We start from the raw sequence: 17,765 nt of genomic DNA, 5'->3' as shown, positions 1-17,765 counted from the left end.
TTTGAAATAAAAATGTTTTGAACATTTTGATAATTTTGGTTTTTGACCGAAGTAACCCCTTAATGACCTTTGACCCCGAAACTGTAGGCATCCTAAAGACCCTGGCTAATAGCAATGCATGTGTGTTAATGTCGACTCTCTGCTATGTAATTTGTACAGACAGTGATTTTTTGAATATTTTTACAAATTTTTCAGATTTTGACCGAAATGACCCCTTAATGACCTTTGACCTCAATTCTTTTTAGGAAGTTTTAAGCACTGCCACATGTTGATTCATATGCATGAGTCACATGATCATTGCATGTAATTTGTGGAAGGAGTAGTATTTTTTGTGAAATCAACATTTTTGACCATAAGGTCAAGGTCAAAGGTCACAGTCAGGTCAAAGTCAAATGTAAGGTTTGGCCTAGTCCAGTGGTCATTTGGCTCAAGTATGGTTGAAATCTGTCGAAGCATAAGAGAGCTAGGGCGAAACGTGGCAAGTCACGCAAAATGTCACGAGTTGCCAGAAGAAAGAAAGAAGAAGAAGAAGAATTGAGAAGAGACAGAACAAGCCGACATCCGTCGTCGGCTTGTAATAAATTTAAAATAACAAATAAATAGATGAATAAATATTAAAATAATAAGCAGAGTTCCACCCAATTCGGTATTTATCACTCCCAAATCAGTACTATAAAATACATAACATTAACAAAGTAATAGGCCTAAAATTAAAAAAAAAAAAGTAATAGGCCTACCATAGTTTTACTTGAAAAATAAATAAATAAAATTCTAGTGTTAGCTGTGTGTGTAGGTTAGTCACTGGCCGCAATGCTGCCTATATGTGTAAAGTTGTAATTATTGATTATAACGGTGCTGCTGTGAATGCTTGAACTTTAGCAATCAATTTACTTCAGATGTATTGGCATAATCCTCTATAATCCAATGCAATAATAATAGGACGCAATGCTGTCTTTAACCGCTTGTCAATGCTAGTTCAAGAATATTTTCTCAATTTGAATTTTATCCTTTCTAAAATAAAAAAAATCACTGTATTCTGTCAGTCGGACACCGGGCATGAATCGGCTGACAATAGCGCTGGAATGAAAACAACATTCAAATTCACTGAACTCTGGAGTGTATCACAAGGCAAGCTATCACACTATTCATGTGCCAGGTTCGACTCCCTGCAAATAAAAATATGCGATAAGTTGTTTTCACTCCAATGCATGAATGGATGTGACGTGGCCCCGACCGAGAGAACAGAATTATAGATCCCTGCATGCAGTGTTCGAAATAAGGAAAATATGGAGGTTGTCCTGAGGACAACTAAAGCATAAATTTTGCTTGTCCTCAAAGCATTTTGGTTGTCCCCAAAATGTGTCATATTTTTGGAGGTAAAATATAGTGGTTGTCCAGGGGATAAGTACATAGCTCAATTTGTTTGTCCCCAGTGATTTTTGGACAAGAGGATAAGTGCTTATTTCGAACACTGCCTGCATGCCTGTACTACTGCAATGCACTCTCAGTGGTGCATACCCTCTGTGAGGGGCTGTGCCATACTGCGGAAACATGGCATGTTGCCTCAGGGGATCAACGCTAAGTCAGGTACCGCGTGAGTAGACTGCCTAACTGGCCTGTATCTCGTTTCGGCCAAAGAACGTCTGTAATACATACCTGTTTTTAATGACTTTGCAACAATGTTTCTATTGTCAGCAATACATGTAACAGCTTGCATTCACACTTTTGAGTTTATATGGTGAATTTTCGTACACATCATAAATAAGTGAAATCAGAATATCCTGAAAGGAATTTAGGTAACGAATTCAACGACACTGACCTCGCAACAGCTAATGTTTTCATGTAAACATGGCGTCATTAGACATTTTAGCCTACGTTTAGTATCCTACTATCGGATCGTTGAAGCAACGAAACCTCAATCCCGGCCTCATTCACGAATTCACTCACCTTCCTACACCACCAGTTGAAATAAAACTCAAACATCCCGTGTTATTCCTCAAAACTACATGCACTTTCATTAATAAAAATTGAAATCCTAGTAGAAATCCGTTATCGAAAATTGTTTGATATAAAACGTCACCAAAAGTAATTTTTCTGAAGAGTAGATACCAGCGTGTCAAAATGGCGCTGCAGTCGCATCCCCCAGCTTTGTATCGTGTACCCAGGTCACGGTATGTCTACGTGACGAACAGTCAAGGTCAGAAAACAGCGCAACCTGTCTGCTGTCATACCGTAATGGCTCCGCCCAATGAACGGCGCTGTCAATCATCCTTATTGCCTTTGTCGAACAGACTTTTACGCAGGTAAGAGCTCACGCTGTCCTCAATTTTAGGATCGACGAGCGTCAGGCCGACACAATCTGGTTGTGTAGGAGACTATCATCGTGATACCCACGTTGGAACCATTGGATTACGGAAGAAATATTCATACCAGGACTGAAGCAAATGTGGCCATTTCTATGTTTGTACCGGGCAAGTACCGGACATTTTCCAACACGGAGCTAGCGGAAAATACTGCAAATTCGTCCAAGGTAAGCAAAGGGTTGGGGATCGCATTTTTAACTTTGACAAAACTGTTTCGGAGTTAAGGCACGCTAAAAGTAGACCATTTCGGGGGCTGTATTTGGTGTACATGTGACGTTTTGAAAAGAGTAAAAAACGACCACTTATTCGCTATTGCTGAAGTATACCCGCCGAATCATGTACCAATACACAAGGTATTGGTACATGAGATCAGGTATACCGCGTGAGCAAACTCAAAATAGCGCAAACAGCGCGAGCGTACAGAAAAGAAACTTCTTGCGTAAGATAAGCGATGTCGCCAGGTCTGTACGCTGTACCGGCGTCAGCTGAATTCGAGTACGCTTAGAGGGCACAGCCACAGGCATGAAAAATTCCAATCTGTGTATTAATAATCTAAGGGCTGTGCAATGAATAATTGTGTGTACCCCACCCCAGGTTGATCGAGAAACACTAGCCACAAATTTGCTCACGGATGCCCTCGCATTCGTGGCTAGTGTTCCTTTGCCCGGAATATCGGTCGGTAAACAAATTACGTAAGCTTACCGTTACGTAATGTCATTGTAATAACAATAGGCAATTCTGAAATACCCCCTAAATACCTCATTGTACGTAGCTTTACCTACCAATTTGTTACTATGCGAGTTGTTGACGTAATTCTCAGTTCTATGTGTCATTTCAGGTGCATTTAGGTAAATATTTCATTACTATTTCTGGAAAAATTGCTCCAATAATTTCCGGCGATCGGCTAGCGTCACCATTTTGTCAGGAAGTAATTCAAGTAAAAGGTCAGAGAGATGCAGGTGGTGAACGCCGTGCAATCTCTAAATTCAGTAAATTTGCTTTGTCAGCAGTGTAATTGAATGGGATTATTTTGAAATTTACAAACGCTTAAAATATCACAAACAAGTAGGCCTATGTTAATAAATATTAATACAAGCTGAAACCGTTGGGGTTCGATAATGAACCCTACAAAAATACCCTTCAAATTAATTAAATACTGTAAAATTTGATTATTACTGGATGAGAGTCACTCTGACGTAATTCGCCGTGTTGGTTAGGCTCCGATCACTCAGTGTGCAAATTGAATGGCGCGTACCAGTGATCACGGCAGCTGCGAAATTCATCGCACTTGTGTGGAAAGTGCCATCATGTGCATACGGCTGAGCAGTTTTGCCGTCTCTCTCTATCATGCATGTCATCCGCCGCCTGACTGAGGGCAGCAATCTAAGGTACCTGCTAATTTACCTGCGTCAAATGCCCCTACAGGTTGAGGTTAAATTTCTGCCATCTTTTCGTCGGCTGTGCAGTCAGCAAAAATTAGCTTATATTTGCTTCCAATTTTTAGGATCGTAAGTATCGAAAATGTAAAAAGGTACGGCGTAATACATGAAATAGAATAAAGCTTATAATGACACGCTTATGAAGTGTGTTTGTGAACTATGAAGCATGTTTACGTGCCGGTACAATTCTGTGCACCGGACTATGCACAAGGATGACATAGTAGCCATCTCTAACAGTAATGCTAAAGCATTACGTGTTAGAGAATATGCTCGAACAAACCCCAGGGTGGTGAATTTTCAAAATGGTCTGCCAAAAAAAAATCTTTGCCCCCCTTTTGACATGCCAAAAACTTTTGCCCCCCCTTTGACGTGCAAAAATTCTTTGCCCCCCCTTACACTGTATGCAAGATTTTGGGGAACCCGAATTTCAAACCGTAAATTGTCTTTTCATACAAGCGCAGTGAGCAGGAAATTTTGCATATATTTGAATGTGTTCCTATTAACGTTTTCCTACACCTTTTAAGGCGTAATATAGAAATGGTGCCCAAAATATATGTGCCAAAAATCGCTTGCCCCCTTTGACCTGCCAAAATTGCTTTACCCCCTTTCAAACTGCCAAAAATGCTTGCCCCCTTTTGGCCTGCCAAAAATCTTTGCCCCCTATAATTCACCAGACCGAGGTACGGTACACATAATTATTGCACCACCCCTCAGTGCCTCTGCTGACTGTCACTAGCGAGATATCGTTTGATACCAAATATGCCCCATTTTGAAGTGCCAAGTTTTCACTGATATATTTGCAGAAGTTTGGCGTCAGATTATGTGAAGTTTTTGAGTATTTTCTTGGTCAGAAATGTTTAAATAACGGTCTGAGGGCATTACACCCATACTACACCCTTATAAAATGAAATTTTAGAGTTTTCTGAACACGTTGGTCAGTTTTTTTGGAGCAAGAGCATTGCGCATTGACCTGCAAGGGGAATTTCCCGAAGATGGTGGATTGGCGCATGGCTAAAAATAGCTCATTTATCTTGCGCTCTTTGACGTGACGACTTTCATTGAATTGTAGAGCTCTTTACAAAGTCTTAACTGGGAACTAATAACATTTTTGTCCCGGATTTTTGTAGTGTATTAAATGTGATGTGACCCATTCCATGTCAACTCCAGGGATGTGCACCGCAGCACCTCTTCAATTTTTTTCTTTTTCTGTGTGGTGGTAGATATTGATGAGAAACAAAAATCCCGAAAATGTGAGCTTCACACTCCATTTACGTTTTCCGTGGCATCAATTTGAAATTTAGGGGGTCAGCGTAAAAAATGTGTGCTTAGCGAAAAGACAACGTTTAGAGGTCCATAAATGTATAAAGGAACCATTTACAACTTTGAAAAATATGTATTCTGGGGTACTTATTTGTGTAGAATTCAAATCTGGCATCAGAAAACTTGTAACTCCTTTACTTTAAAAGATACAGGGCCCTCAAAACGCAACTTCGTCCATCCAGGACCAACTTTGGGGGGTCAAAACTCCAAAAGTAAAAATAATTTTATTGTCCATTTTTTTGCCAGTCAGAGCCCTACATTACTCGTATCCAAAATTGAGCCTATTAGAATACTTTTAGCTGAGATATTACCCATGCAAAACCCCAATTGTACATTTTTGTACATTTTGACCCCCTGAAAACCAATGTCAGACATTTTGCCCCACCATCAACTTCAGGTATGTTGAAGATATGTCCTTGGACAACATTTCTGAGAGATATTGGCTTTGGGACTCGATAACTTCAACACATCAATAAGGTTTGCATTCTCCATAGAGTTGTACACTTTATTTTGATTTCCAACATCGTATAATGACTATGTACAACTTTTTACGCATGACCCTCTAAATTTCAAATTGATGTCCACGGAAAACTGGACCATAAAATGGAGTATGAAGCTCAAATTTTCGGATTTTGACTTTTCTCATCAAAATCTACCATTCATGGACCTCCAACATCGTTTTTCAGAAAAAGAAAAAATTGAAGAGGTGCTATGTTCGCACATCAATATCTGAAAAAGTTGAATGGAATGGGCCATGTGATATTTTTATTGATACCAAAATTTATATCATCAATACTTTTTAAGATAATTGATAATTTTGTAAAATAATGATACTTTGATATTTTTCCCAAATTGCTAGTCTGAGTAATGTGCTAATTAGTTTCCTGCCTAAGTTACACATGATTGAATAGGGATTATCATAGTTCAACTGTCATTTATTGATAAAAATAAACCTCTTTTTAATAAGTACTTTCAAGGATTTAAAATTAAGAATTCCAAAATTTGATTTTTTTTATCGGAATGTCATCTTTAGAAAACATGCCTGGCGACTTGTTCCGGGTTTTGTTGGAGCTGATCATATATAGCCTATAATAGATAAGATGTTGCTGAGGTTATTTCCTAATTGATTTTTATGAATTACATAATTTGTATTTGGTAGTATTTTTAAAAAAGTCTTTCCCAATTGTTTGTAAATTTGTTTTAAGGCTGGTGATGGAATTATGGCAGGAGCTTGTGCAGCGCCCTCAATTCAGGAAGAAGCAGAGGCAACATACGAACAGATGAGACAGAAAAATATTGAAGAAAATAAAGCTATGGTAGGTATGAAAATTATTGACTAAAATAAAGCTATAGGTAATGGGAAATATGGAAGAAAATAAAGCTACATGATAGGTACAGAAATATTGATGAAAATAAAGCTATGGTACTAATAATGGTAGGTATGGAAATTATTGGTGAAAATAAATTTAGCTATAGGTACTGGGAAATATGGAAGAAAATAAAGCTATGGTACATTGGTAGATACAGAAATATTGATGAAAATAAAGCTATGAGTAGATATTGGGAAATATTGACAATTAAATACATTGCACATATTTAAATTTGTTAAATTGAACGAGGTGTGGTCCAAATGTTCATGTTCTGTTTTCTATCCTTATTTAGAGCTACCATTAAAACAATATGTTTCCAAATTTTGGTATAAAATTGGATCGATTGTGCCCATATTTATTGGTCTCGCTATGAGTTTTAAAAATATTGGACGAGGCGTAGTTGGACGAGACGTAGTCGAGTCCAATATTTTAAAACTCATAGCGAGACCAATAAATATTGGGCGTAAACCATACAATTTTATCATTATTATGTTTTGGATCCAATATTTTCACACACTTGGATTCATCAAAACATAACATAATGAGTTGTATTACTCTGACAGCGATGTTGATATGAACTGTTAGAAGCAACAATGTGTACAATACCCCATACTTCCAGTGTGCTTTCCACAAATCACTACATTTTTGTTCACACCATTTTGAACAATGTCTTGGCGTTAAATTTCACTGGGGTAATGAGAAAAATATGAGCTTCCTTTAGATACCGAAGTCTCAGTTTTTGTGAAGAAAAATGGGTGAAAAGAAAGCTACTGGTGACAACTCCAATACCTGCCAGAAAAAAAGAAAAACATCAAAAATAATAATTGTCGCTGGGATATTCATTTTCAGGTTTGTTGGCAATAAGTGGGCGGCATCTCTGTATTTCAGGTCCCAAAGACTCAAACTGGGTCGGTCAAGCCCATAGAATATTTCTTTTTTGTGGCCTAACTTTTTTTTACCTCTATTATATAATCCTATTTAATGTAATATATTGAAAAACTTGTATTTTCAGTTGAAGAAGCTGTTATCAGAGCTTAATGGCATGCCTGGAATACCAATGCTTAGGAAGCAAGTCAAGGTAAGGTATCTAGCACCCAGGGTGGGCTTTGTAATTTTTTGCAGATAGAAAATGTTACATTGTGGACCCTAATTTTTTTTCCACCCACGCGGAAATTTCTCACTCATTTTCAGCTGCGGGTAGCAGCTCTATAAGTCACCATGTCTCTCCGTCTGTTCGTCCGTTAGTCCGTTAGTAACAAACGCTAAAATATGCTGTTACGTCTACATTGTTTGTCGCATGGCTATGATACTTGGTGAGGGGAGGGCCTATACCGCCCCATACTGGAAAAAGAGTTTTGTCCCGAAATTTGGGAAAATGAGGGAAATTGAGGAAGTTAAGGGAAATTGAAGAGAATTAAGGAAATTGGGATTTTTTTGAAGAGAATTAAGGAAATTGAATTTTTCTTTTTCCGTAATTTTTTTTTCAGAAATTTTTTTTTCCGAATTTTTTTTTTTTTTTTTCCCAAATTTTTTTTCCTAAATTTTTTTTTTAAATTTTTTTTTTCCTAATTTTTTTTTTTTTTTCCGGATTTTTTTTTCCTAAATTTTTTTTTTGACATTTTTTTTTTCCGATTTTTTTGTTGTTGAAATTTTACAAACTTGAACCTGCTTCAAAGACACCAACACTGCAAAATTGAATTCCTTGTCCCACAGCGACCGCTACGGATCCGACGGTACTTGTTATTCAATGAATAGCTATGCTGTTCAAGTGTAATAACAAGCAACACACGATTAACATTTTCAGGACACATGGTAATTTGCCTACAGACTTATCATATCGACCAATGGAAATTTACACACATTCAAAATATGGTGTATCTGAAGTTAAAATCAGCATAAATATTGAACTGGGAGGGTTAAAAGGTCATTTTATTGAGACTTAGAATTTAGTAATACTTGTATTGCATTGTATAAGGGGCGCTTAGACAGTTGTCACTTGAACTTTGAACTTGCACTGAGACTGCGCAGTTGTGTTCAAATTGATGTTTTGACCCGAGTTTGTTGTTTTTTGAACTTCAGAGTGCAATCTTTTCACAACGGCACGGTACAAATGGTACGGTACAGAGGCGCTGCTAGTAGTTGCGCTGTGTGGCATTTTTATAACCAAAGTCTCAAGAGAATATTTTCATGAGTCCACCACAATATGAACTGTAAGTTATTCAGTCACCACTACGAAGCATACAATTACATTTGAGCAGTGTAGACGAGTGATGGAGTTAGTCTATACATCTGCGCCAACTAGTGTCTGACCGATCAGATCCTTATCTGAATCGGCCAATTGGCCGATCAATTCCCTCTTTGATCTGCCGATTCAATCACCGATTACCAATTCCCCAATTGTAAACAATGGCTGCCATCGCCATGAGTAAATTTCACCCGTATGTTGAAAGGGTACTTGTACACTCCGTGCTCATTTACAATACTTAATTTGACCATGATTATTCTAAGTTCAATTTACCTTTTCCCCTGATATCCGAGTCCGTCAATTATTCGATCGCCCCATTTTAATATTGTGTAATACGTTCAAGTCAGCATTGAGTTTTGCACACGGCCCGTAGCGCTCTCCAATCTGACACGCACATGTTCAACCCGGAAGTATTGAGTTTTGCACACGGCCCATAGCGCTCTCCAATCTGACACGCACATGTTCAACCCGGAAGTAAGAACTACAATACATGTTCATCTGTTGGCCGTACGGCGTACGTACACGTATGTGCATGCGGGAATTACCTGATTATCTCAGCTGCGTGCCTGAATCACGGTAGATGATTATAGGTTTATCGCCTACAAAGTTTGTTCTTTTGCTAAATTTCGCTTGATTTAACTAGTCTAATTCAAAGAAATATACCAATAAATGAATACTTGTTAACGCGGCTGTGTACTCTAGCCATTGTTTCTTTCTCAAAATTGAGTTTTTATGATATGTTTGTACCTTGTTATGTTTTTTATAAATACAAGGAATGAAAATCCAGATTTGTAAACTCCAACTGCAATATTTTAAGGATTTTATTTCACTATTCCACTCGTGTTTGAAATTGAAAAGGAAAGAAAATCTTTGTTGTACCAGCAAGGTACACGCGCAAGCAACAACTCATCGCGTATGTCGCGCAATTTGTTAACGCACAAATACGCCGACGCATACGCAACGCTTATCTGCATGCGCCGGCGCATCTTATGGAAACACCACGGAAGCACTGATTTCACAAAAACCTAGTGGTCAAATGGCTCCGTTTTAGCTGATAAAATGTGGGTTTTTTCAAGTTCTTTCCCCGATTTAAATATCAAGTTATGAATGGATTTCGCTCAAACTTCTCAAGGGGCTGTGGATTTACCCGATGTTCACGTAATATAAGTTACAAAAAGCGAAAACTGTCGCATTCTCCTGTGAGATTCGATGAAAGTGCAAAATGTGACCACTTTAAACTTCAACGGCCATTATTTCAATGTTCATTTTCTCGGTAAAATGACGATTTAGGTACACGATAACTCAATAAATACAGCATCTATAGGTAAGCAAATATGATCATCGTAAAAAGCATGATCGACTCAAGAAATGGTTTTCTCATTTTTTTATATTTTGGTCTATTTCAGATTTTGGGCATCATTTTGTGCAAATAGGCGTTTTTGAATTTTAAAAGTTCATTTTGATGCCTTATATGGTCAATATCTCAAAAAATAAGGCCAATATCAAAAAAAAAAAAAAAACGTTTTTGGAATGGAGCCTCAAGATTGAGCTAAAAACAAAATAAAATATTTTGGAAAGAGTGTCTTTTTGTTATGATGTACCTAACAAATATTGCCAAAAACTCACTTTTTGTGATTTTCTTCAAAATTGTTGTTTTTACCCCAAATCTGTATTTATATTAAGATTTATTGATGTCTTGCCTTCATAAAAATGTATACTTTTATATGTTTTATGTTGAATAATTACAAAGTTATTGCACTTTTACTACATGCATGTCTGAGAGTACACAGCCACCTTAAGCTTCAACAATTACTTTCATGATATTGGGTGATCGGTGCATTACATCGGCGGATGAAGATCACTACCGATAAGCTAATAATCGGTCCGATTCGGAAGCTACCGATCTGATCAGTCGGTCTCTAGCGCCAACAGAGAGTGAAGGAGTTTGAAACATAATATTGAAATAAGTACCGTATTGTAGATTTCTTTTTAAAAGACAAAACTATATCATAATTCCATATTTTGAAATCCAAACCTATACAGAGAACACCTAAGAAAGACAAACAAACACCAGTCTCCGGTGAAGCCCGTCGTCGCAATCCAGGTCGTTCAGCTCGTAGCACACCTAATGGCAAGCTTGCGGTGAAGACTAGGAGTATGAGGTTGAGGAAGAAGCAAAGGAAGGAGGAATTACAGGTGGATGTGGGAGAAGGAGAGGAAGGGGAAGAAGAGGTGTTCTCAAGGGAGCCAGGACAGGTTTGTATTTTGCAGAAATGTAACTTTTCCGGAATCCGGAAATTAACCCCTATGAAAAAAAAAAAATTACAGAAATTTGATGTATATTTGTTATATTTCTGGAACTGGAAAATTCTCCATAAAAATGGTAAAAACATTTTTGGTCACTTGTGATTTAAGGAGTCCAAAACGGCCAAAATAAAAAATATGGAATCCATGGACGCGCAGACGTGTCAGATGTGACCCCTGTTCAGTGTCCGAAATAAGGAAAATATGGAGGTTGTCCGGAGGACAACTAAAGCATAAATTCTGCTTGTCCTCAAAGCATTTTGGTTGTCCCCAAAATGTGTCATATTTTTGGAGGTAAAATATAGTGGTTGTCCAGGGGATAAGTACATAGCTCAATTTGGTTGTCCCCAGTGATTTTTGGACAAGAGGATAAGTGCTTATTTCGAACACTGCCCCTGTTCCCCCGCCACTGGTATTTTAAACCTTTTTGTTGACCGAAAGTGTAATTAAATTATCATTATTATTTTAATGTTTTGGTCTTACCCGTTTTCTTCTCAGAAATTGAAGATCAAATTTGGTTTATTTGGCAAGAGGAAAGCCAAGAGTTCGGATGGCAACTCCGATGAGGATGGCAGCAGCAACTCGGATAGCGACTTTGAAGTCTATGAAGTAAGTAAACTCTTTGGGTCAGACCCCAGTGGAGCTCACTTTTGCTAGGGGTGTGTCTAATAAACTAAAATTGGGACAAATATCTAGGTTGTGGAGCTGTGAAAATTCAAAATTTTCCTAAAATCTGGCTAAAGACAGGCAATTTTGGGAGTCAAATGGGGCTAAAGAACTCGGCATGATCTCTAATAGGGGGTCTTCGGAACAGCCATGGAGCCTAAAAAAGTGAGACTGAGTAATCAAATTATCATAATTTACTATCCTGATGAGTGTCCGCAATATTCATACAAGAAAACTTAGACTGCATGAAGAGCAAAAATAAGTGAACTGGAATTGAACCAATAATTGGCGAGTAAAACACTGTTGTCAGAGTTGAGGACCTACAGTAGGAATTTCAATTGATTAAACACAGCTTTTAACAGCTGTACACGACCGACCGATCAAACAACTAACCAATCACGAGTGAGTTGCCATGGTTGGAATCATGTATGTATTACGCACACACAGTTGCACACGCTGCCATACATCGTGCAGTGTATGCGATAAATTGTCGCGCTATGTCAGGCTGTGTTCATTCAATTGAAATTCCCACTGTAGTTGACAAGGGCCACACAGGTTGAGTAATTACCTCTTGCACAGCCTCGAACTGAGAGCATGCCATTCAAGGTTTTAGCTAGAAATTGAGAGTTGCCCGTCATTTGAATAAAATTGCCTGTCCTAATTTGACCTTTAAAACATTTACCAGATGTCTATAGCCCATTGTGGGTTCAAAGAGTTCAAATATGTGTTGATATGGCCTTGTGTTACAAATTGGGTCTACTAAAAAAGTCAATTAGCTTCTCAAAACATACAATTTATAATATAGCATCTGTCAAAGGCATTAATTTTGCCCGTCCCAGGAGCAAACTCCCCGTCTAAAATGACGGCCAGACGGGTGGCTAGCTAAGACCCTGATGCCATTAAAGCCATAATATACCATCTGTCAAATTTTGATTTTGTTATTCTCAACTCAAAATGCTGAAATATTATTATTAACAACTGCCAGGACAAGTTGTGTCTATTTTAAGCCAAAATAGCATTAGGTAAAGTGAAAGAAACCCCACTGGCTATTTTGGTTGTTTCTGGGAGTTCTATGGTGGACTTAATGTATACAAGATTATGTCAAAATTGCGCTGTTGACCTGACATAAAAAATTTGGCCGATTCCATTTAGGCGTAAGTTGGGACATGTGTAAACATTACCATCATGCCAAAAGTTTTATAAGCTTTACAAAAGATGCTGTATCATTTGACTTCACACAATATTCAGAAGTGGAGTTATGATTGGTTGAACTAACTGTGCACTTTGTGACATGTTGAAGATGACATTGTATCATGCACATTTTCACAAATTTACAGACTTTTTGAGAGGTAAACGGTCACATGTACTTTTGTCACTATTTCATAACAGGATCAAGAACTCGCCAGCCCCAAGAAGCGTAGGAAGGTACACACAGTGCGCCGTAGTGAGCCGTCAGCACCAAGGCCTGTAGATGATATCACACAAGAAGAACTAGAAATGGTGGCAGACTCTGTAAAGGACAAAGAATATGACTCCACTGCCACTGTAAGTAGTATTTATAGGTTAACCCACTGAGCACTACCTGCCGATGTAACATTGCCTCTGATTGGTCAATTACATGATATCTTTACTTTAATCACCAATCGGAATGGAGCTTTGCAAATAATTCACCCCAATTTTTTTGTGTGGTGAAATTATTCTAACAATGTTGCTGATTGGTCCAATTGATAATGAAACTTCTTTTTGACCAATCGGCAGGTAGTTCTCATGGGGTTAATAAATGTGTATCACAAAATAATGCATGTTTACTGAGATGTTGATGCGTCTATTAATGCACGAGCCCCATCTAACGATGCGTCTAATCGCAGACCGTACTGCGATGCACCATTAGCTAACCCTGTATGCCGCCCTCTTTTGATTACTTAATATGCTGTTATCATCTGATCTCTGTTTAAAAAAAATAGATATGTTGCCCTTTCTTATGTAAAGTATTGATCCCTTGTTCTCTTATTCACAAATAATGCATGCGTAACATGAATTTACCAAAATTCATAAGAATGTGTATTACAATGCTTCATAGACTAGTGTAGTAATTTCATTCTGGTGTACCAGATATTTTTGCTAAACGAATTAATCTGCAAGAATTTTTTTGTATAAACAGGTTTCCAGTACTCTCAACTTTTTTTGAGAAAAGTGGGGGGATGAGGCTGAGCATCACAAAATGCCCTTTTAAGGTTATTAATTATTTTAAACTGTTGTGATTTGGTAGTTCACAGCATCTTACGAATGGTAGTGAGTAAGGCTGGCATTTTCGAGGCGGGCTAGGGGGTACCCGCTCGAGATTACATTACCCAGGTAGGAAATACCCTGCCCCGGGTACCCGAAATTAAAAAAAAAAAAAAAAAAAAAATTCAAGATGTTTTGTATTTTTAATATGAAAATTGATAATTTGTATTCATGTCATAGTCTATTAATGATTTCAAATGCATTAAATTTGAATGCATTTTGAATGCATTTTTTTTAGATCAACCATGAATGATCCTAGCATTTAGGTCTAGGTCCAGGGACACTACAAAACCGAAAAATAAAAAACTTTAAAAAAAAGGTACCCGGGTACAAAATTACCCGAAAATGCCAGGCCTAGTAGTGAGCTTTGGCAAAAATTGCATTACTCAATTCATAGCGAGCATGTAGAAGAATTAAAATATCACAGATATACTTTTATAGGTGCTGAGGTTCTTGAGTTACATTGTGAAGAGGGCTGAAACAACAACACTTTTGTAAAACGTACATAACTAAAACAACAATAAATTAAGCAAGTTTGCAGAGTATACGATTTGTAGAATTAATTTTTGCAAAACATCAAGGTGTTAATTTTCAATAATATATTGATCTAGATAATGAAAATAGATTTTTAGGTTGCTTCGACCAACAATACCTTGTCTACCCTTAAGCTACAAAAATGGACCCATTGGGCTATTGAAATCCATACACCCCCTATGGAAGACATTATCTTCCACACAGGGAGTGTGAATTTCAAATGGATTCACCCATTCTTGTAACTCCATTTGAAATTGACACTCCCTGTGTGGAAGATTAAGGTCATATCTTCCATAGGGGGTGCATGTTTTCAACTGGAATAGCCACAAAATGAGTGAGATGCTAATTACATGTCAATAAACCTCTTCATATAAATTTATGTAATTGTTGACAAAAGATAGTTTTTAAATTAAAACTTGAGGTCACTTAATTTAGTGTGAATTTGTAGTAATTTGCAATTACTGATATAAAAATTAAGTCAAGTCAAATGCATAATATGCTTCCCAATATTATTATGAAATTATTGAAATTAAATAACAGAATAGGCCCGTAGAATATATTTGATAAGACACAAAATGAAATACAAAATTACATAAATTGTCATGAAAAGGAAGGAAAAATTAAAATCAAAATTGATGCTTCATTGTCTTGCATTTGTCAAGAGGTTTTAACCTTTTGGATTTGAGAATTTCAGACAATCTGATGGGCTGCATTACGCCATCAAAAAGAGGATTGGCTCTTAACCTTAAAGGCCTGTTCAGTGAAAATCATCAAAATTCAGATTTTGGTACCTTTGTCATTGTCATAGATGTGCTAACATAGCCTGCTAGTGGTTCAACCAAAAGCCATCTATGAAAGACAAGCAAGACATTTTACATGAATTTGTAATTATACATGTATACTGACAGTATATAAATTAGCTGCATGTATTTCAATGGGTATTAAACTTTGTCAATAATGTGTTTTTTTTTCCGTTTTTTTTCCCCAAATTTTAAATTCCAGAAATACCCAATGACAATTTTAACTACTTATTCTTCACTTTCAAGGGATTATACACAATTTTAATTTTTTTTTATACTTTTGCTGGGATCACTGAATGGGACTTTAAAGGAACACTCTAGCAATCACAACAAAAATTATTGAGTAAAAAAACAGCAATTTTTATTTTAAAAACTAGATAAAAATCACGGCATCTTTCGGCAAGAAAAAAGATTGCCCATGACTAAATTTGCGATACGTAAAATATCGTGTATTGCCCATCACTAATAATGATTGACAATTCGTCGAAAACGAATAGTGTTATCTTGATGCGTCTATTTCTCTCTGTTTATTAAAATTTCGGGCAGTCTAAATGGTTGAAAGATGAATTGAATAGAAATAAAGAAAGGTTTAGGAGAGTTTAAAGTTTTACTGACATAAACATTGGATGTGTAGGCGAAAAAATTACAGCTTTATAAACCCTTCAATTTGTACAGATAAGAAATCCGTGGTGTTAAAACTGCTAAAATGACCTAAATTCAGTTATTTCCCGTAAAAGAGAATTGCGAAGACTTTTAAAAGCTTTTATATTATTAACAATTTCAGAATGTCTGCTTTTTGTGTAAATTTATAATATCCCGGGGCCAAAAAAAGTGAATTCATAGTGATTTTTTTAGATTATTGGTCTACGTCGCGTCTACGCCCACTTTCATTCATAAAACTGATGACGTCTTGTTTACGACTTGCCGTTACACGTGTTGCCATACTTTACACCGAATGGGTGTACTAACAATCGGCGTTTGGGCGCATTGGCGGTTTCGTTAATACAGTGAACCTGTATAGCGGGCGGAATATTGCCATCTATTTGGGCGCATAAATGAGCCGTGTGGGCGTATTTTGAGTAGCTATTTACGGCGGGCTGATTGTTCTACCGCGCGTAAACAATATAAAAATAACTAGATGAGTATATCAAATAGATCAAGAAATGTATTATATATTATACTTATTATGCCTTGTTGCGTAGTTTTTATTATATTTTTAGTAAACTATGAGCTAGAATATTTATATGTTAAAGATTGTGCCTTGATTTTTGAATACATTTCTCGGCTATGGATTGACTTTTTACCACGTGTGATCAATTAGCAATTAGCATTCGATTCGATCACCTGTTGTCTAGACGTTGCACCTGTCATGTTCGTGGTCATAAATCCACTGGATTTAGCAGTAAACCAATCTTTTTGACAAATAATGTAAGTTCTAAAGAATATTAGCATCGGTATGCACATGCTAGAGAGTGAAAAAAAAATGAGAAAATGTTTTAGGTGTATGATTTGATCATTGATTGTAAGCATGATGCGCAGGACACATTGGACATGTGTAACATCATGAGCGAGCATGCTGAGCCTTCATGCAGTGCAGTACACACTGCACTGCACATATGTACATGTATCAATCATGACTACTACTACATGTGTCCACACAGCCATGTTGTTTATAAAAAATATTTGTATGTGATCATGTCAGAAATTAATATTTTGTTCTGGGTCTGATTATTCGGACTAGTATGTGAGTGCCAGGGTGTGAGTGTCATTATAGATTTTGATCAGGAGCCAAATTTTTTAAAATAGGGCAATAATTTAGTTCTTGACAGGTTGAGGTGGGTCCCGGCCCCGCACTCTGTTCATCCGCGGGTATTAATGCCCGTCGAAAATTTCGGGAAATAAGGTGTGTTTTCGAGAAGAAACACGATTTGGGAAACACAGGTTTTTTCAAACCATGTGTTCGCGAAATTGACAAAAAGGCTATTTTCATAGAGCAGCCTACGACAGGTTTCTGCCAGGGTATATTAGAAATATCGTTCACGTTTTAGGGAAAATAGGGGTTATTGTCGAAGGGCAAATAATTCGTGAAATGGCTAAAAAAGGGGTGTTTTCCCTAAAACTTCGCGAAATGAGATGTAAAAGGGGGCGTTTTTAAAGTTCACTAACAAGCAAGAATACCTGCGGATGCACGGAGTGCGGGGTGGGTATGGGTACACTGCAAACTTTTGTCAGTCAGTGGAAATGCAGCACTAAATGCACCCAGTGCATTCAGTTAAAAACAAACTTGCAGGGTCAGACATTCATGAGAATCTGAGAATCCATTCTCGCAAAGATTCTCGTCAACAAAATTGTGGTTTTATCATACAAAGTCAGGGCTGTCAACTCTCATTGACTCTCACGCATTGGCCGTGAGTCTCACGCATTGGGTCACTTTCTCA

At 37.3% G+C, this 17,765-nt stretch overlaps 1 protein-coding gene across 1 annotated transcript in view; it reads left to right on the top strand.

The window, feature by feature from the left end:
- LOC140170326 (cell division cycle-associated 7-like protein) overlaps nt 1-17,765 on the top strand; it is a 41,481-nt gene that overhangs the window by 1,227 nt on the left and 22,489 nt on the right. Inside the window, exons 2-6 of the mRNA XM_072193694.1 lie at nt 6,328-6,438; nt 7,505-7,570; nt 10,781-10,993; nt 11,540-11,650; nt 13,097-13,252. Of these exons, the coding sequence (XP_072049795.1) occupies nt 6,328-6,438; nt 7,505-7,570; nt 10,781-10,993; nt 11,540-11,650; nt 13,097-13,252 (657 nt within the window). The remainder of the gene's footprint in view (nt 1-6,327; nt 6,439-7,504; nt 7,571-10,780; nt 10,994-11,539; nt 11,651-13,096; nt 13,253-17,765) is intronic.

The sequence above is a fragment of the Amphiura filiformis genome, chromosome 14 (assembly GCF_039555335.1).
Source record: "Amphiura filiformis chromosome 14, Afil_fr2py, whole genome shotgun sequence".
Classification (NCBI taxonomy): Eukaryota; Metazoa; Echinodermata; class Ophiuroidea; order Amphilepidida; family Amphiuridae; genus Amphiura; species Amphiura filiformis.
This window is presented reverse-complemented; position numbering and strand designations above follow the sequence as displayed.